Source organism: Coloeus monedula (genome assembly GCF_965178545.1).
Source record: "Coloeus monedula genome assembly, chromosome: 4".
Taxonomy (NCBI): domain Eukaryota; kingdom Metazoa; phylum Chordata; class Aves; order Passeriformes; family Corvidae; genus Coloeus; species Coloeus monedula.
The window spans coordinates 28,064,823-28,084,495 of NC_138784.1; the positions used below are offsets into that span (position 1 = coordinate 28,064,823).

At 47.7% G+C, this 19,673-nt stretch overlaps 3 protein-coding genes across 3 annotated transcripts; 2 read left to right on the forward strand and 1 right to left on the reverse strand.

Annotated features, from left to right (window-relative positions):
* Positions 1-9,737: 9,737 nt before the first annotated feature.
* Positions 9,738-10,148, forward strand: LOC309571776 (histone H3.2; the record flags this gene model as incomplete). The annotated part of the gene is made up of 1 exon (XM_082279581.1): positions 9,738-10,148. The coding sequence occupies one exon, from the start codon at positions 9,738-9,740 to the stop codon at positions 10,146-10,148; it is 411 nt and encodes a 136-aa protein (XP_082135707.1).
* A 1,756-nt stretch (positions 10,149-11,904) lies between these two features.
* Positions 11,905-12,285, reverse strand: LOC309572524 (histone H2B 1/2/3/4/6; the record flags this gene model as incomplete). The annotated part of the gene is made up of 1 exon (XM_082280865.1): positions 11,905-12,285. One exon carries the CDS (start codon positions 12,283-12,285, stop codon positions 11,905-11,907), a length of 381 nt encoding a protein of 126 aa, XP_082136991.1.
* Positions 12,286-12,629: 344 nt separating this feature from the next.
* On the forward strand, positions 12,630-13,019 carry LOC309571793 (histone H2A-IV; the record flags this gene model as incomplete). The annotated part of the gene is made up of 1 exon (XM_082279609.1): positions 12,630-13,019. One exon carries the CDS (start codon positions 12,630-12,632, stop codon positions 13,017-13,019), a length of 390 nt encoding a protein of 129 aa, XP_082135735.1.
* Positions 13,020-19,673: the final 6,654 nt, after the last annotated feature.

Below are 19,673 nucleotides of genomic sequence, written 5' to 3' on the forward strand. Positions count from 1 at the left end.
ATTTTTCTCAAGCAACAGAATGTTTTCTAAATTAAGGATCTTTATGGTTTGTCTGGCTGATACCCCTCAAATTTGTGATAGGTCTGGGCTTAGGCAGCAGCCCAGGTTACCACTATTCTTGACATCTTCAATTAGTTAATTTTTGTTGTCAAGAACAGGTCAAGTAGTGCTTCTCCTCTGGCTGGATTTCCTTGTACCTGGATTAAAAAATTATCCTCAACACGCTCTAGGAGCCTCCTGGATAGCTCACAGCTTTCTGTGACATCTTCCACCAGATATCAGGTTGACTGATGTCCCCCAACAGGAGCATGTGAATATGATGGCACCTGTAGTTGAAGAAAGAAGCTTCATCAACATCCTCCTCCTTTTGATTGGGTGGGCTGTAGTAAGTACCAACCGTGAGGTTTCCTTTGTTGGCTTGGCCTCTAATTTTTTACCCAGAAGCTCTCAACTGTCCATCACTGTTTTTCTAAGACAGTTCTGTGCAATTAATCCACTTTTTTTTTTTTTTTAACATAGAGGACAACCTGCCCCACCCTTCCTTCCTGACCCCTCTGAACAGTTAATAGCCATCAATTTCAGCACTTCACTCTTGTGATTAATGTCACTGAGCGCACTATGATTGTGACTGACTTTCAGCGTTTGCTCAGGAGGATATCTGGAGATGTCCATCTCACAGATGCAGCTGAGGAGGCAGGACTGCAGCCTATATATGCACACTTCAAACAGGGTGATTGAGTCATGCATTAAGCCTGTAGCTGCAGAGCCCCATTAACATGTTTTGCACCTGGGCCTGCCTAAGGCTGCACAGTAACTTCAGTATTTTCTCAAGCCCTTCCTGATGCTTGTGCTACTGAGCAGTCATACTTCATGTGTGTTGTGCAGACAAATTCATTCTGGCTTATGGGTGCTCCTGGTACAAAAAAGCCCATAACTAAAGTCACAGAGTGACTCAAGGCAACTCAAATCTGCCCTTGATGTAATTGCAGACTTTGGATGATTTGAAAGACATCTTTTGTCCATACATGATGGATTTTATTTAAAAACATATTTATCATGATATTCTAAACCATAGCACATCATTACATGAGTAAGAAAACTTCACGTCTTAATAGGGAAGAACTTATAATTACATACTGTTCAGTTTACAGCAAAGGACTCTTCCCCATGACAAAAGTTTCTGTATTCATAGAGATTTAAAGGCCCCAGATAAAAGAGCAATCTCTTAAAATAAAAAAATTTGTGACCTGAGTTATTGTAGGCATTAGGCAGCGAAATTTAGGTATTACAAGGGGACCCACAGACACAGCTTGCTTTTTTTTTTTTAAATTAATTTCTTACAAACATACTCAGATTTTTTAAGCAGTTTCATTTTGGCTCAAAGCAAGAGAGAAATAGTTCCTTGATTGTTTCAGACTACAAAGTTTTTGATAACTTCTGAGCTCAGTTAAGGGATAACTCCAAGAATCAGTTCAGAACAATCAATCAGTCAAATTACTATGCTTCTTTTTAATATTTAATATTTCAATGTGATATAAATATTATATGTATGAAAGTGCTACTGTGCTGGATTAATTAATTTATGTTTGTATATCAGTGATTTAATCAGAAGTCATGTGAAGGTGACATTTCCTTTGCTGGTGCACACTTTATGCATGTTACTTGGGACTTGTCTGGACTGCTGCTGCTTGCTCTGTGCTTTAGGAAAGAGCAGCTCTTTCCCACTGAGGGAAGGATGCAGCCCTCTCTTTCCTAGGCCATCCACTCCACAAACATCCTCAGCAAAGGTGACTGCAACAACACATGGGTGAGATCTAATTCCCATTTCAAGATGGTAAGAAAAACATTTCTGTTTTGACTTCTGCCTGGTTTCTGCAGCTGTCTGACTCTCAGTTGTTGGGGTGAAGTGAAAAGTTACAAGTGGAACAACTTTTTGCAGAACTGAACTGTTCTGTACCATCTCCTACAAGCCACAAGCATTACAGGCAGAGACTGAGGGGCTGAGTCACTTCTTAGCTGTCTGGTGCCTTGGCTCAGAAGACCTGCAAGTGATGGTGGAAGGAAAAACTACAAGGATGGGAAGAGGCCAATTAGCTGCAGTAATTTAAATGTGGAAGCCATCTGAGATACTCTTACTCCTTGTAGGTTATGATAAATGAGCATCAGAGCATTGCAGGTGAGCACTGAGAAGAAAGCTGAGACACTGGAAAGCTGATATCCGTGGTTTCTTCCCAGATATTTTGAGGTTGGGAAGATCTATGCATTCCAAAATGAGCTTGAAGTCCTTCCTTTTCAGGAAGTCATAGTGGGTTTTTACCCAGGAGCCACTTTGGTTGTTTCCTACAGTTCCTAACTGCTGTTTCCTTTTTCTCCTTCTTCAATAAAAGAAACCCCAAGCATTACAGGCCTTGCAGATTGTTCTGGAAGCCTCTCTGCATGCAGCCCCAGTATTCACAGAAAAACCAAATTTCATTCACAGAATGAGATCAGCAAAATCAGTGGGAGGTAACTATGGCATACCTAAATTTCAATGATTCTTTCTCTTAACCTAGCTCATGAGAACACTTGCTGCCCCATCTTTTGGTAGGCTCACTGCAGGGTAAAGTGTGGGGCAATCACCATCATCTACTTCCCTACAGGATGCTGCCATCTATCACTTGGACATACAGATGCTTGAGGCAGGTGGGCAGGGTGGCTCAGCTTTGATTCACTGTTCCCCCTGGGATGTCTTTATCTCCTCAAGATATGATCCATTTGCCTCTTATCTCTCTCCTTTGTCCATCTCACCCAGATAACTTGAAGCAAGGTAGTGAGAGGGTTTATTACTCTGTTTAGCTGGACAAAGAAATGGCCTGTCCTGTCTAGTGCCTTAGAATACCCATCCTAAGCTTCTCTTCTCTGTTTAGGTTGACCATAATGATGTCCAGCACATTCTTTGGCTGAATTGCTACAGCTCAAAAACACGTTTCAGTGCCATAAATCAGGCATGTGGACATTTGATGCAGCAGGGAAGAGGTGGATGCTACATGTTTGGTAACAATGGCCATTGCTCATATGCTGTCAGGAAGAAAGAGTCCTTCTCTGAGAGGGCGAGTGGGAATGAGAAATTGTGGGTATGTAGTAACTTCCAGGGAAAAACAGACAGGAGGCACCTCCAGATGAGTGAGGTGGTTAGGAAGAATGACAGAAGGAGTAGAGGAAGAGAAGGGAACAGGCAGATCAGGCTGATAGCCATTATTACTGATACCTGTGATACTTTGAAGCCAGTGTTTGTAGAAGCAGACGTAATGTTGAACAGTGTCAGCAATATGTCATAGAACCACAGACTGGGAAAGGTTGGAAGGGACCACAGTGTGTCAGCTGGTCCAACCTCCCTGCTCAAGCAGGGTAATCCTGGTACACATTGCACAGGATTGTGTCCAGGTGGTTCTTGAATATCTCCAGTGAGGGACACTCCACAGCCTCTCTGGGCAGTCTGTTCCAGTGTGTTTTCAGCCACACAGTAAAGTATTCTTCCTTATATTCAGGTGAAATTTCCTGTGCATCAGTTTCTGCCTCTTGTTCACCACTTGGCACCACTGAGAAGAGCCTGGCTCCATCCTCTAGGCACCCTCCCTTCTGAAAGCTACATACATTAATAAGGTCCCCTCTCAGTCATCTTTATGCAACTCAAGGGGAGCCTGATATTTTCCTGGTATCAGATATTTGAGAAAGTGATGGCATGTTGAGCTAGAAAAAGTGGTCTGTGTGGGATCATGATGATGTTTCAGGAAATATTTGGAAATGGCTGAATTTTTATTTCATTCCTCAATATCTCTGCTATCATCACTAATAGACTTGAAGAGGACAGATGTGTAAGTTATGGCCATTTGAAAGGGGAGAAGACTTTATGTTATGTCTAATTTAGCTTCATTAAGTACATTCTTAGGTGAACAAATGAGTTCAGCAAGGTTTGTGGGGAGCAGCAGGAGTGGGCTGCCCTCCCGAAAGGTGATTGAGCTGAAAGACAAAGGGGACAGTGGGGCAGGAAGGGCCATTCTGTGGCCAAGGACACAGCCATGCAGCACCTGCACATGGTGAATGGGGCAGGGATCGTGACAGTCACTGGGGAGAGCCACACTGTCCTGGATCACTGAGCAAGTCTGTTGGGATGAGGTTGGCATGAGGCTGAGCTGGGAAAGTGGAGCCGGTGGAGTTAGAGATGCACAGGCACAACATGGAAGGTAAAACCTGAGACTGAACGCTACCCCAAAGTCAAGGTGTTAAAACCAGCAGGTGGAGTGCAAGACCTTGAGAAAACTTGAAAAACAGGTAACCGTCAAGTCTGGCAAAGGAAAAGGGAGAAAGACTGTCCAACCAACAGGAAGTATGTTTCCCTCGTGGGAACTGAGTCCTCTTGGATATCGAAGTACAAGCAGAACTGCAATGAAATCTGCATGTACGTTGTTACTGTGATGAGTAAAGCGGTTTTGCTCTGCACTGTCGGCCCAGGGTTGGATTTTCCATCATGTGGAACCGGCGATGGGGACCAGCTTCCCTTCCAAATGTCATGCTGTGTTCAGGGAATCAGTTCTTCCATAAATCTGAGAGCACAGAAAAAGTTAGGCGAGGAACAGACACATCAAATATCTCTGTGGGCTGCTCCTGCGGGAAAGACAGTACCTTACAAGAACAAAAGGGTGTTAAAATCCCTGTCTTAAATGTGCAAATGTTCTTCTTTGTCTTTGCCGTTCCCATTTCCTTGTTATCAGGTATGAACATCCACCCTGAACAATGCGTTGAGCTTACTCGTTTACAGCTCTTCACAGAATTTTTGTCTAGGAAGATATCAAACTAATTGTGGGGGCTCTTATGGTTTTGTTCCTCAGGGACAGTTTGATAAGCAACTCCCAAAGAAAAACTGATTTATACTGCCTGCGTCGATTTGGGATTGTTTTTTTAGTGTGTGTTTTTTTATTGGGGGGGGGGGGGGGAAGTGTGTTTGTGGGTTGGTTTTCTGGGTTTGTTTGTTTGTAGGGGTTTTTGTTGTTGTTGTTTGGGGGTATTTGTGTGTTGAGGGTTTTTTTGTTGGTGACGGTTTTTGGTTTCTAACCATGCCTTCTGGTGCTTATCGCAGCTGTTACTCACCATCTTTTCCATGGCATTTAGCTTTTTCCCCCATGCAAAATACCATATCCACCAGTGCCTTTTAAGGAGAGGACTTTAACAGGCAATCAGTGGCAGAGAGATAACATGTCTGCAAAAATCCATCAAGAAGAGTGTTTTAATTTAGATTCTCTTCATCTAAATTAAAAAAATAAAATCATGGGGCCATGAGACTTTTGTAGCTCAATATGCAAGCAAAAGTGTTAAACTTGTTGGTTAAATATTTATTTATGTCGGTGATGGTTGCCATAGTTTTGAGAAGATAAAGCACTTCGTACCATCACTGGGAAGAGGAACTTTATCCCCATCTAGTGCCAGGATATTTTCGCCTTAAGAGACTGTATGAAACTGTTCTTGGAAAGCTGAGTGTAACACAGAATATCAGTGATAACTAATGCGTTGATTAGGCGAAGTGTGGCTTTACTGCCAAATCTGTGCAGAGGTGTGCTACTGACAGAAGGGGATGGGATGGAGTGTGCTCCTAAGTGACAGTCTGCCCGTTGTGTGGAGTGGGAGGAGGGTGTGGACTGCTGAAGGGAACAGTGCCGGGATGCCCTGGCACTGCCTGCTCAGACTTCTTCGTGCCACAAGAAGCAGAGGGACACGAAGGACTCCACGCCGTTCCTTCAGTGCGGGCTGTGCCAGGGGCTCCGGCCAGACATCCATCCCACGGCCGTGTGAGGGCACGGGGCCCGAAGCTGCAGCTGCAGCCGCCGCGGAGGGGGGATGGAGTGTGCCGGACCAGCACGGGAAAATGTAGACGGTGAAGGCAGGTGATGAACAAACAGACTGACGGTCGGGGTCCTGCTGTGATTCAGCCCAGAGTCTGACCTTTGCAGGTTCCCCTACCCGATTTCTCTATTTCTGGCTATTTTTCGTATGAATTGTGCTCTGCCACAGGTCTCGGGAGCGAAATGGAGAGACGGGGAGGATCTGAGGAGGAGTCCAATACTTCCATACAAGATAAGACACGGCATTTATTTCAGCAGTTCCCGCACTTAGAAAACTTCCACGTACAATAGCTTTTCACTCAACACCCAGGCAAGACAGAGACTTGGTGCCGAGAGGAAATGCAGGGGCAAGTTTGCTGTCAGCCCCACGGCGGTCCCTCCTGGACAGGACGGGCAAGCCAGGATGCAGCGGCTGGGGAAAGGAGCTGCTCCGGGACACGAGTGGGACTGTGTACAGCTCGCCTGTTTCCGCACAGACCTCGGAAGCCTGCTAAGGGTTAATTTGGGGGCCGTGACTATGACAGTTCAAGGGCTTCCTGTGGCGATTCAAGAAACAGAAGATAATTAACCCCCTTAAAACCAATGCTTCTGGAAAGGAATAGTCAGATGAGATAGATACAAATTCGGCGCGGGAATGTGTGTTTAATTAACATGTCAGTCTCAAAGCCGGGCGCGGAGAGAAGCAGAGCACGGCGGGACGCGGCGCCGGGGCCAGAGCGGAAAGAGCAGCGGCTTCAGACGGAGCGCTGCCGCCGAGCTCCTGATCGCAGTGGGCACCTTCGTGACCAGCTCGTCTTCCCTACGCTGAGCGGGGGTGGGTCCGACCGCCGAGAGAGCGTCGGGCAAGGAGGGAGGGTCGGGCAGTGCCGTGCTCGGCAAACGGGAGCACGGAAATGCAGGAGGCTGTCACCCCTCCCCGCGCTGTCGCGGCTCGTGCAAGCCCGACCGAAGAAACACGGAACGAAACAGGTAAATTACGATCTAGTGAATTGCACAACACATTCACTCCCCCGTCAAGAGGCGGGAGAAGGGAGATTTGATGTATCCTTACAAGTGCTCGGGAGTCCCAACACGGAGTACTTATTACAGTGACCTCTTCTCTCCACAGCCCACTGCTGTGTTTCAGTATTCTACTTCGTCCAGCTTACACATGTTCATGTTCTAAACGTTCCACAATATGTTTACCATTAAACGGTATGCAAACACACGCACTGTGTGTCTGACATACACATAGCTCTATGATCCCGAAAAAGTGCCCCCCGAAAAACGAATTAGATTTACACTCCTCGGCTCCACCACCGTCGAGCACCCCCCGACACACAGGTCGCTCTGCGCCCACGGGGCACACACTGCCCTGCGTACGGCGCTGCCATCGCTCTGCGCCTCTCGAAACACGCACGGCTTTCCTCCCAATGACACACGCATTGTCCCGCCCCTCCCGCACACACACATCGCTGCCCGCCGGTTTACACACATATCGCTTCATTCCCGAAGGACAGCACATCGCTCTGCACTGTTTTACAAGTAAATCATTCTGCGCCCGACGATGCACGCAGTGCACGACAGTCCCGTCTCTCTGAGTCTGCCGAAACACGCATCGCCCTGCGTCGTCCCCACACACTCCCCACCCGCTGCCAGAAACACATCGCTCAGCGCCCTCAATCCACATTACCCTTACGTCCCGACAGACAGAGCCCTCCGCACCTCCCGGCACATACATCTCTCTGCTCCCTACGACATACGGTATCTCCCGAGCCCAGCAAAAACACAGATCTTTTTGCACCAGCTGACAAACACTGTTCAGCGCCTGCTAGTGCACACATCGTCCCGCTCCTCCGCGACGGAGGGATCATTTCGATCCCCGACGAACGGACACAGCACTTTGCTGCTTCCCCACACACTCATCGCGCCGCGCCGAAAGAAATACACATCGCTTTGCACCGGCAGACACACACCTCCATCAGCGCCCGACGAGGCACACATCTCTCCTCTCCCGATGACACACGCATCGCTCTGCGCTTCAAACGACAAACACTTCGCTTTGCTCTTCCCCAACACACACGCATTCATTGGCGCCGATGGGCGCACACATCGACCCGCTCTGCGCCCGCGGTATCCCCATCTCTCTGTGCCACGCGAAAAACGCTACATTTTGATACCCAGGAAACACAAAAGTCCTCGTATATGGATCTAGGGCTACGACAATTACGTCTCTCTACAACCCACGAGAACTCACATTGCTCTGCAACCCCATCTCGTAAACCGCCGCACATCCGAAGGGAGCACAGAGCTGGCAGGGGAAACAACACCCGCCTCTGAGGGAGACAAGGCTCTTACCAAATACACCGCATCCAAGTAAACTGCTTCTGCGCCCTGTGCCAGACCTTCTGGACTTAAAGACTCTTTTAAGTGTCACCACCTTTTCAATATGAGAGGTGATGCTATGGTGATTTGAACTTTGATGTCCCGTTTTGGTTTGGTGGTTTTTTTTGTTGTTGTTTTGGGGGGGGGTTTGTTTATTTTGTTTTTGTTTGGGTTTTGTTGTTGTTTTTTGGGTTTTGGGTTTTTTTTTTTCAGGAAAAGAGCGGTTACAGTGTGAAAGCACTGTAAATACTAAGGAAAGTGGGACGTGCATTGTCTACGGTAAACGGATATGTCCTGCATCTGCTTCAACGGACCCGAGGACGTTCATAATTCGCTTAAATCCGTGGAAGCCCTCTTTCGATGTATGTACAGATTGGGGGAGGCGGGTTAGATGAACGAATGCTGTCGCTGGTCTCAAAGCAAACGTGGCCGAAACAAATGTATTCCTGACTTCTAGTACGTGGTGTTTCCTTGTTGAGCTACGCGAACCGAAGACTGCGTGAATCAGGGGCATTCAAAGCACAGGCGATTCCAGACGACCCTGTGCTCTTGATGTTCAGTTCTTTTGGTTTTGAACAAAAGGCTCCGAGACGAATGCCGGCTCTCCTTCCCTCCCCTCAGTATGCGATCTCGCCCCCGAACCGCATAGTCCTGCACGGGCGGTAGGGACGAGCACAGGCTCCCCAGAGTGGCTCTTTCCCGGCTTTCGTCCGCCTCTCTCCCCACCGCCGTTTCCCCGCGCCCCGTAAACTCCGCCGCCGAGCAGCGGACGGGGCCGGAGGCGGGCGGGCAGAGCCGGGGCCGCGCCGCTGCCGCGCTCGGTCCGACCTGAGTGAGGACTGCACGGAGCCTCCCCGGGGGCGGGCCCGGCCGCGCGTCACGCGGCTCTCCACGCGCCGCTGATTGGTGGCGCTCGCGGCTCGCAGCCCGCGCGTTCGCTTCACCGGGGCGCGCTCCCCGCGAGACGCGCGGCGCCTCCGCCGGGCCGCGGCAGCAGCCGGGAAAGCCTGGCTTGGCCAGGGAAGTCGGCTGCCGCCGTGCGCCTTCAGCCTTTCGGCCGCGGCCCTGAAAAGAACGCGCCGACGGAGCGGGAAAAATCCGAGCGCACTCGGGGAAGGAGGCCGTTACCGATGGCAGCTTTAGCCAGCGGGCCCGGCGCTGAGCCGAGCGGCTTTGGGAAAAGGAGAGCGAGCCCGAGGCGTGAGCTACGAGACGGCGCTGCACTGCCCGCCTGCGGTGCTGCCGCCCCTCCTTCCGCCTCGCAAACCGCTGGTTGAAGGGGGCAGGGGCGGGGCGAGGCCGGCGCGCGTTTCCCGCCCCGGAGGCGGGGCCTTTCGCCGGGCTCGCGCGAAGGGTCCAATGGGAGCCGGCCGGTGTCTCGCGGGCGGCCAATCGGCGCGGGCGGCGGGCTATAAATAGTCGGCGGCTGGGAGCCGCTGGTGCAGTGCGGGCTGTGGTGGTTGTGCGTTGTTTGTGCGCGTGTGTTGGTGCTGGGCGATGGCGCGCACGAAGCAGACGGCGCGTAAGTCGACGGGCGGGAAGGCGCCCCGCAAGCAGCTGGCCACCAAGGCGGCCCGCAAGAGCGCGCCGGCCACGGGCGGCGTCAAGAAGCCGCACCGCTACCGGCCCGGCACGGTGGCGCTGCGCGAGATCCGCCGCTACCAGAAGTCCACGGAGCTGCTGATCCGCAAGCTGCCCTTCCAGCGCCTGGTGCGCGAGATCGCGCAGGACTTCAAGACCGACCTGCGCTTCCAGAGCTCGGCCGTGATGGCGCTGCAGGAGGCCAGCGAGGCCTACCTGGTGGGGCTCTTCGAGGACACCAACCTGTGCGCCATCCACGCCAAGCGCGTCACCATCATGCCCAAGGACATCCAGCTGGCCCGCCGCATCCGCGGCGAGCGCGCCTAAGTCTCCTGCTGTAGCCTTTTGCCGGCTAAGCACGGAGGCAAGCCATAGAAACCCAAAGGCTCTTTTAAGAGCCACTACAAGCACAGGCAAAAGAGCTGGAGCGCTGTTTTAAACAAGGATGTTTTGATTGGGTGCGAGAGGAGCTATAGTGCAGGGGCGGGATGGGTGTCCATATTTAAGAATTTTAAGTTTATGTAAATGACCCCTATACAATACACAGAAAGAGCTCTTAGTGGCTTATTTGTAAATAGTTACGTGTTTGGTTTGACAGCAAAATTTGCAATGAGCTCTAGGAATTTTTTCCTCTTTCCGAAGCCAGAGAGATTTTAAAGTGTGTTGTTTAACCCGGGGTAACTGCAGACAGTGGTTCATATACTCGGCCGTCCTTTCCCCTCCAGAGCTGTGTCGTCAGGCACGGTCACAGGGATGTAAACGCCATTCTACTTGAGACTGCTTACCCCTCTTAAACCAATATATTCACTTCTCCCTCCGATTTTGTCTCCCTCTCTCACCCACTGTTCATAAAGCACAACTTACTCCCTGCAAAGCCTCTCGGATGAATTGTAAATGACGTTTATATACTTATGGGGTTTTATAAAACAAAGTTTTCTTATATGCAGCAGCTCAGAAAAATGAGACTCGAAAAAAGGAGAAGCGGGGACCATAAATACATAGCGTTACACTCTAAAAGAAATTTAAAAATAGAAACCATGCTCATAACAGAGCAGGGCTGCAGCCATTTTCATTGTGCATGTGGAGGTTCTTGAAAAAAGAGCCTTTGGGTCTACGTGGGCTGCCTCTGTTCCCTGTCAGGGAGAGATTGTGTCTATTAAGAGCCGCCAATTCTAAAATTTAAAGAACTCTCTCTCTTGTATTTTGTGTCCATTATTTAATTTTTCGGTCCTCAAAGTCCTGCTTATCCCCTGGGATCAGTTTCTCATCAGTATTTGCAGTTTTTCCTACATATCTGAATCTGAAGTCTTAACCCGGTGCTGTAAAACAAAAAATCACCGAAAATTCAAAAACACCCATAAGGGGGCAGCAGGGACTAAGAAATCACCTTATATGAATGCTATTCAGTTCTGAAGCCATTAACAAGCTATTATGCGGATTCTTAGAATCATAAAACGAATTAATAGGCAACAGCTTCATTAATAACGTAAGGCATTTGTTTTAAACTAATTCTCTTTTTCAGACTGGGAAGACCAATGAAGCATAGGGAAAAAAAAAAAAAGTGTTTCCCTATAAATTAGTGAAAATAAGACACTTTTAAAAAAATATGTGGCATTTGGCTGTGGTATGGATAGGAGAGGGGAGAGACCACGGCTGAAACCGGTCGAATCGGGGGAAGAAAGCACTTTAATTCCATTCTCTCATTTCAGAAAGGACTTTTCCTGAGTAACAGCACCCGGGAGGATAGCGCAGGGAAGGTGCCCTTCAAATAGCTGCCAATTGAAGCATCGCACGCAAAGTAGGTGAAATGAAGGCTTGTCAGCAATTTGTGGGGCCAGTACAGCAGAGAAAACAATTAAGAAACAAGCCCAAAAACCAGGAATAGGATCTAATATGGTTTATACTCTTAAAACCATAAGTGTTTAATGTAATTTTCGGTATTTGGGGCTGAATATTCTCCACTAAGCAAATCAGCAAACATGCTACGAACAAATACACAACTGAGATAAATTACAGCTCTTTTTTGAAAATGTGGGTGGCTCTTAAAAGAGCCTTTGGGTTGTAAGTGACGGTCCCAGACGCCCTACTTGGAGCTGGTGTACTTGGTGACAGCCTTGGTGCCCTCGGACACGGCGTGCTTGGCCAGCTCGCCGGGCAGCAGCAGCCGCACGGCCGTCTGGATCTCCCGCGACGTGATGGTGGAGCGCTTGTTGTAGTGCGCCAGGCGCGACGCCTCGCCGGCGATGCGCTCGAAGATGTCGTTGACGAAGGAGTTCATGATGCCCATGGCCTTGGACGAGATGCCCGTGTCGGGGTGCACCTGCTTCAGCACCTTGTACACGTAGATCGAGTAGCTCTCCTTGCGGCTCTTCTTGCGCTTCTTGTCCCCTTTCTTCTGGGTCTTGGTGACCGCCTTCTTGGAGCCCTTCTTGGGCGCGGGGGCGGACTTGGCCGGCTCGGGCATAGCTGCAAGCACAGCTTCTCTCTCCACAAGCAGCTACCACCTCAGCAGAACGGCGATACGGGACTGGGGCTCGGGAGCCGCCTTTATAGCGGCGCCGCCGAAATCGCCGCATCGCCATTGGCCCGGCATCCTCTCTGCGCTCGGCGCCGAGCGTCCCTATTGGACGCGTCTCAATTCGCCTTGTCATTGGCTGTCGGAACAATTCCTCTCGCAGCCAATCGGAAGAGGCGCTGCTGCTCCGCTCGGGTGGTATATAAGGCACGGGGCGCGTAGCATTCGCTGTTCCTTTGACTTTCAGGACGCTGTTGTGGTTTGTGCGCTGCTGCTGCTGCTGAATCGCTGCGATGTCCGGCCGGGGCAAGCAGGGCGGGAAGGCGCGCGCCAAGGCCAAGTCGCGCTCGTCGCGGGCCGGGCTGCAGTTCCCCGTGGGCCGCGTGCACCGGCTGCTGCGCAAGGGCAACTACGCGGAGCGCGTGGGCGCCGGCGCCCCGGTGTACCTGGCGGCCGTGCTGGAGTACCTGACGGCCGAGATCCTGGAGCTGGCGGGCAACGCGGCCCGCGACAACAAGAAGACGCGCATCATCCCCCGCCACCTGCAGCTCGCCATCCGCAACGACGAGGAGCTCAACAAGCTGCTGGGCAAGGTGACGATCGCGCAGGGCGGCGTGCTGCCCAACATCCAGGCCGTGCTGCTGCCCAAGAAGACCGACAGCCACAAGGCTAAAGCCAAGTGAGCGCCGAAGGACAAAGCCCGCGCAGTTATACCCAGCGAAACCCAAAGGCTCTTTTCAGAGCCACCCACAAGGTCACTAAGGAGCTAAATTGCTTTTAAGTATGCTTAGAAGTCTCTAACGCGGTTGCAACCGTATTTGTAGCCCCTCTCCCTTCTCTCGTGTTGAAAAAAAAGAGTGCTCTCAAAAGATATTGAGATCACTAAAAGCCAGCAAGATCCTTGCACGCATGAAATTCTTGTGCCTACTGGAAAGGCTTTTTTTCTAAAGCTGCAAGCCACAAGGCTAAAGCCAAGTAAATGTTGCGTGCGGCTAATCTAATTACAAGAGGCTCTGTTCAGAGCCGCCCACGTTGGTCACAAAGGGTTGAGTCACTGCAGTTTTGGTTGTTTGATAATACAGGCAGAAACACATAAGTCCCTTTTTCTTCAAGTCTTTAGTTATGCCATTCTTCGTTCCAGTCTCCCTCTTTCTGTACTGAAGTTGTCTTAATGCTAGTTTACTTTTTTTAATAATTTACTCGTTTTTTCACCAAGATTAACTTTCTTCTAATGCCTTTTTAGAATTTCTTAGTTGTCTAATGATTTATTGTGCTTTGAGAGCACTGACATTCTCAGTGCGTTACCAGTGGCAAGTAGGGGTTTTAAAATGATCTAAATGTCACATGTCCTGGCCAACCACCTCCACCTTTGCTGTAGGTGCTCTGTTCAGTACGTATTAGAGGACAATATTAAAGTCTTATTAGCAGCCTGGATTGTTTTCTTTGAGAGTACTAAATAGGAGCTGATCACTGTTGCAACGTCATTTCAGAGAAAGGGGAGTGGGAAGGGAAGCAAATCTTTCTCACAAAAATAAGGCCCTGAATAAAATTATGCAGTCCTGGCAGTGACCTTGAACAAATTGTTTCACAACGGGAGAGGTGTTCCTAGCCTCGGGCCCCTGACTGATCAATTTTTGCAGCTTTTTAACACATATATGAAGGAGTCCCACCGGCTTTTCTTGCCAGAGTTGTATAACACCAGGGAAAAATTTCAGGCAGGGAGGAGTTTGCCAGTGTTCTCAAGGAGCGGTCTGATGTGATGTACCACTACGGTGGTGTTCACTGTGTTACACTGGAAAAAGCACTATCGCTTTTAATTTCGTTTTTCTGGCACTTATCACTTGATCCACGCCCTCTTCTCCCCGGGGTGTGAGGAATTTCGAGCCAGCACTTCCTTTTGTGAGAAAGCGAGTCCTGCTTAGAAAATTTCCTGCTCTTACAGCAGGTCACAGCGTTGCTTTAAAGTTTGTTTGTCTGTTTAGGTCACAGTGTTCTTTAAAGTTTATTTTTCTGCTTTGGTGCTGCCCTGCTGGCTTCCGATTTCCTTCTGGTTTTAGTGGGACTCCCTGGCTTATTTTTCTCTTAGCATTTCGTGCAGGCTCTTGGTCACAGAGGCCAGCAGCTTCTTGACTTCATGAAGCTCTTTTTTTGCAGCTCGTGGCACTGCAGCAACGGGAGCAGTTTTCAACACGACCAGTTTTTTCCCATCTCTCTCCTCCAGCATAGGGAAAAAGAGATGTGAGTTAACTCCCGTGACCTGGGGTTCACTGAGTTTAATTTTCCTAAAACTAAGTTGGTGATAAATTTACCCTTCCATAGGGGAAGGAAGTCTACACTAATCTCCCCTCCGCATCACCTTGTTCCACATAATGAAACTGTCCTCTGCATATTGGATTGTAGCAAACAATGGGAAAGGCTTCTAAGAAAAACCGTCGGTGCATCACCCAGATGTGTGACTGGGATAAAATTCTAGTTTGTAGACTGTAGAAACTTCCAACAGAACAATTTAATGGGTTTCGTTCCCTTATAAAAGAATGCCCTGATGTAAAGAATACAACGGTAATAGTCAAGAAGATATATAATTAATAATTATTATTGTAGTCATTCCTCTTATTTTTTCCTGCTAAGAAACGTGTTTAGTCATTATGCAGTTGTAGTTTCGAATTACATGCATGGGAAATAAAGGCATAAAATAAAGATAGGGCTACACGAGGTCCAGATTATGAAGGGCCGCAGGACCTCGAATGTATATTGTACAGCCATACACTCTTGTGAAGATGCTTTATAGATGTGGTTTACCAAACCTGGGCTAAGTGGGCAGAATGGTTTTGAAAATGTATGTATTTCCTAACAACGCCGGTGTGAGCACCGGCAGTCTCCTATAGTCGGCACAGATGGTCTCCCGGATTTTTCTTTGACAGTAATTTGTTTTTACAACAGCAGAACGGGAGGAAGATAAAAATGCCTCCCTGCGTTAATGAGAGCACTTAGCACCTCCAGCGGGCCAGACCTTCACCAACCCCCCAGGCCGCCCGCCCCGCCCCCGCCGGCGGGTCCCTCTGATGCCGCATCCCCCTCTTCACCCCCTCTTCATCCCCCTCTTCATCCGTGCTCGAGGAAAGGAGTCTGGGCGCAGTTTGGAACGGCGGGATGCACGGTGGCTCCTGGATTGACGAGCTGGCTGTGCGTTAAAACGAATGAATCTCACGTGAATTCGTGGCTGGTTTGGTTTTTCTTTGTTTTGCGTTTTGCGATTTAATCGCAGGAGTTTCATTTGGGCATGTTAAGGAGGAGAGCCGGGCTAAAGCTGAGTTTTCCCGTTGCTGCTTAAATACAGCGCGGGCCGGGGAGTAGGTGGGTAACAGAGTGGACGGTTCCCACCAGGAGCCATCATTTCTCCAGCGACAACGAGAAATGGGTTTGTTGGTCTGGCCCTGACAAGCAGATATTTTCCTGCTCCCTGCGCCGGTGCCAGGGACGGTGATTTAAGGACTAATCCGCCTCTGGGAGGAGGGAAATGGCGGAATAACACGGGATGGAGCAGGACTTCACAGTGGGAATGGGGGTGTTTAGGGGGTTGGGGGCTGATCAGGTTACGCTGCTCTGAGGCTTCCTACAACCCCCTGCGAGGCAAGAGGCCCCTGGGAACAGCGGGGAGAAGGGAAAGAAAAGGGTCAGATATCTCCTGGAAGGGCAGAGCAGGGCCCTGGATTTTTAAATCCAGACGCAAGGTATTTCCCCTCCAGTCTCACCCCAACCCCCAGTTAAAGTATTTTTCACTCTTCCTTTGTCAAGAAAGAAACCTGTAGGGTGAAGCAGAAAAGCAGCCATCATTCAGTTCAGATGAATGCTGTAAATTAATCCCAGCTCTTTTGCAGTTTCCTGGTGTTTCTCCCTATTCTTTATACCATGTCATTTTCTGCTGAGAAATGTGAGCTGCTATGGTAAGTCTGAAGTACAACACACACATATCCTATGAGGTTTTGCATGACATATAAGTATCACTTAAGGCTAAAAATCCAGCAGCTACATATGCCTGTGAAGTGTGACCATTTAACTTCTTCCATGGGATTTGTAGCAGTGATTTCAAAAGCCCTCGCATGTAGAGAGTGGAACCAACTCAGCTAAACTTGGCTTCCTGAGGCAGCTCAGCTGAGTCCAGGCATCCAGGTTTGCCTGTGATGCAGCTAGTCCAGTCTGCTGATGCTTGGAGCACAGGTGGAGGAAACTGTTTAAAACATATTCTGATGTGTTGAAAGATTGGGGCTATGCCATTCCTGTGGTAATTTTTGTTTTCTTTTTTATAATTGGGATGACTAAAGACACTAACCCCCTTGCTATGACCCAAGAGCATAAGGGAAAAAACCAAAACAACTTGATCATGTGGAGTTATCAGATCGTTTACTGTTGCAGTTGCTGCCATTTGCTACAGGAAAAGAGGATGCACACCAGAGATATGTGTATTTCTTCACAGCTCTGATGCTGCACAAAGGGAGGTCAATGTCCTTTAATCTGTCTCAAGCCCAGATTTCAGATGTAACTCTGTATGAGCGCTCTCTTCTTATTTCAGGAATTACTTCTTCCATTTCCCTATGACCTTTGCAAGTAAAACAATCTACATGCAATGTAAGTAGGGTTACAGGTACAAAAAAGTTGCGGATTTTATGTGAGATTAAAATTCCAATCTGTTCTGTAACTCTTTTCAATCTACTTATTTTCTAGATGTTGAAAGGAATGAGAAGGAGGTGTCTTTACAAACAAACTGTGGGCCTGCTGTAGATAAAGCCAGATACTGAGAGGTGAAAGAAGCAATGGGAAGAACCATAAATTCCATAGGAATTCCACTAATTGGCACAGACTGTTACACACTCGAGACTGTGTTAAATCCCTGGACTTAGAGAAAAAGAACAGAGACACAAGGAATAAGAAAAAACCAAGGGGGGGGCCCTACACATTAGAAGGGGGGTCTTTACTAGGCAGTTGGGGAAGTCTGTACCTCTCAAGTACCTCAGCCAATGGGGAGGGAAATGCAGCCAGGAAATTAGGATAAAAAGGAGGCTGCATCCTCCAACAACTTGAGAGACCCCATCGGAAATGCCCATGACATCTCTCTTTATTTGAATAACAGGACTCCTCTGTCTCCTTTTAGGACATAAACTTCTGGTGCTTGTGGATTAATTTTCCTGACAATGTAAAATGGAAGTATGTCCAGAATTGCTTCCTGAGATTTTCAGTGTTAAAAATGAAAGGATGAACATTTGTGATTAATACCTACTATTGTTTTTGACAAGGAATCCTTTTGGAACAACCACTTCAATAGGACTGCTGTCAAATAATTCAGTTCTTTGTAGCCATGAAAGAAACTGAACCCAAAACCCAAAACACCCTTTCCACCTACATAGGCCTCTGGTCCTGTGACCCCAGTCCTTGAGGAGGGAACTGCCTCTGCTCATTGTAATGCTTCTTCCTTCCTTGTAGGTGTGTGAGTTGGGAAGGGAGAAGTTCCCAGCTGCCTTCCCATCTACTTTCTGCCCTCTTCTCCAGTGAGATTTGTATCATGTCTTGAGCTGTGCAATTCTCTGAATGGCATAACCCTAAGACCAGATTTTTGGAACCTGAAGTCCTAATTTTTTTCATTTACCCTCTGACCTGGGCAGATTTTCATCACTGGCTGAAAACATTACATCAAGGTGTGTATTTTTCCCTAGCTGCAGTCAATACTTTTTCCTGCAACCATAATTTTTAAAAAATATATTCTTTTCTATGTAAAATGGAAAAGAAAGCCTCTGAGAAACTACCATTGCAATAATTTGTCCTGGGTGTCAGGTAATTATATTCTGTGGCCATTAAAAGAAAAAGAAGATTGATTTCAGGTTTGTGAGCAGATATTGCTTTATTTCATTAATAAAAACAAAACAAACATAAAGAAAACCCCCCAAAACAACAACCCCCTCCCCCCCCCCCCCCATCCTAAAACCCTCAAACAAAACAAAACAAAACAAAAAACACAACCAGGAAGGAACAAAAAAGTGGTACAAACACTGTGTGATTTGTTCAGGTTTTGGTCCAGATGCATGGTATCTATTTCTCATTTCTGATTCACTATTCAGTCAGTTAACTAGAGAATACAGTTATTTGTTTGCCCAGCTGGTGCATTTCACTTTTGCAGAAATAAAAAGAGAGGGTGTTTTTTTACTTAAAGATGATGATGAATAAACATAAGTTTTACTGCAGGATGGTCATCTAGAGAAGAAATATATCCTTCCAGGAGTGATACTAACTTTATTATTCTAGTAAAAATAAAATAGGGTAATTTTTTGTAACTGGTTGTGTTGTTCTTCAGTATTCTTTTTTGCTGGTTATTTACTACAGGACTAAACTATAATAGCAGTCTGATCATTTGAGATACAAAGAGTTGAGATATAAAAAAAAAAAATTAAAAAAAATATTTGTATTACCAAGTGTAAATATTCCCTATATTTCAGTTGCTGTAAATCAAAAGGTATTTTGAAGGTAAGCGTGGAGGGTAGATTAAAAGACAACATGAAGGGCCTGTTTAAAGATTATGCATTCAAGCACTTCCCAGTTTTGAGAATTGATGGGATTAATAACTTTGCTTTGCACTGGAAGATCATCAAGTTGCAGGCCTAGGGCACACAAGCTGATGAGAGTGTAAACTTTTTGATAAAACTAATGCCACAGACACAGAACAAGCTGAAACTGTCAAGACAGAAGCAGAATGAAGATGGACCAAGGAAACAATCCTGAGAATGAGATAACTTCAGAAGGGTACCCAGTGACCAAAAAAATTAATATGACATCAAGGGACCACCACCAAGAATTAAATAATGGAATTTGGGGCTTGGGTGATGGGTGGCACAGATATAATTTAAGTTGCAATCTGGTGTAGGCAATTCCTCTTTGGAGGCACCCAGCTCTATCTGCTCTGCATGTTGGATAAAGAAATTACTCACTCAGTAGATTGGAAACTCATCTTCAAGGAAGAACCTAGGGCAGGAAAACTGTTTGAGGTGGCATCTGCTTGCTTCCTTCATGGTCTAGGTGACAGCAGAAAATCACCTGCTCTACCAGGATGATGTATTTGAACACAGTGCCATCTTACTGGTGCTGGGTGATGTCATCCTGGTTAGAGTGTCTTGAAGAATATAGAGAGCACTACTCTAAAATAAATAGAAAAGAACAGTAAAGAACGTGAAAGACTGAAGAATAAGATGTCATATGATTTTATATTCACACTATTTGCACTTGTGGTTTTGAACGTTCATCCTATTGTTGCATGAAAATTTTAAGTTTTGTTAATTTAATCAGCTTAAATC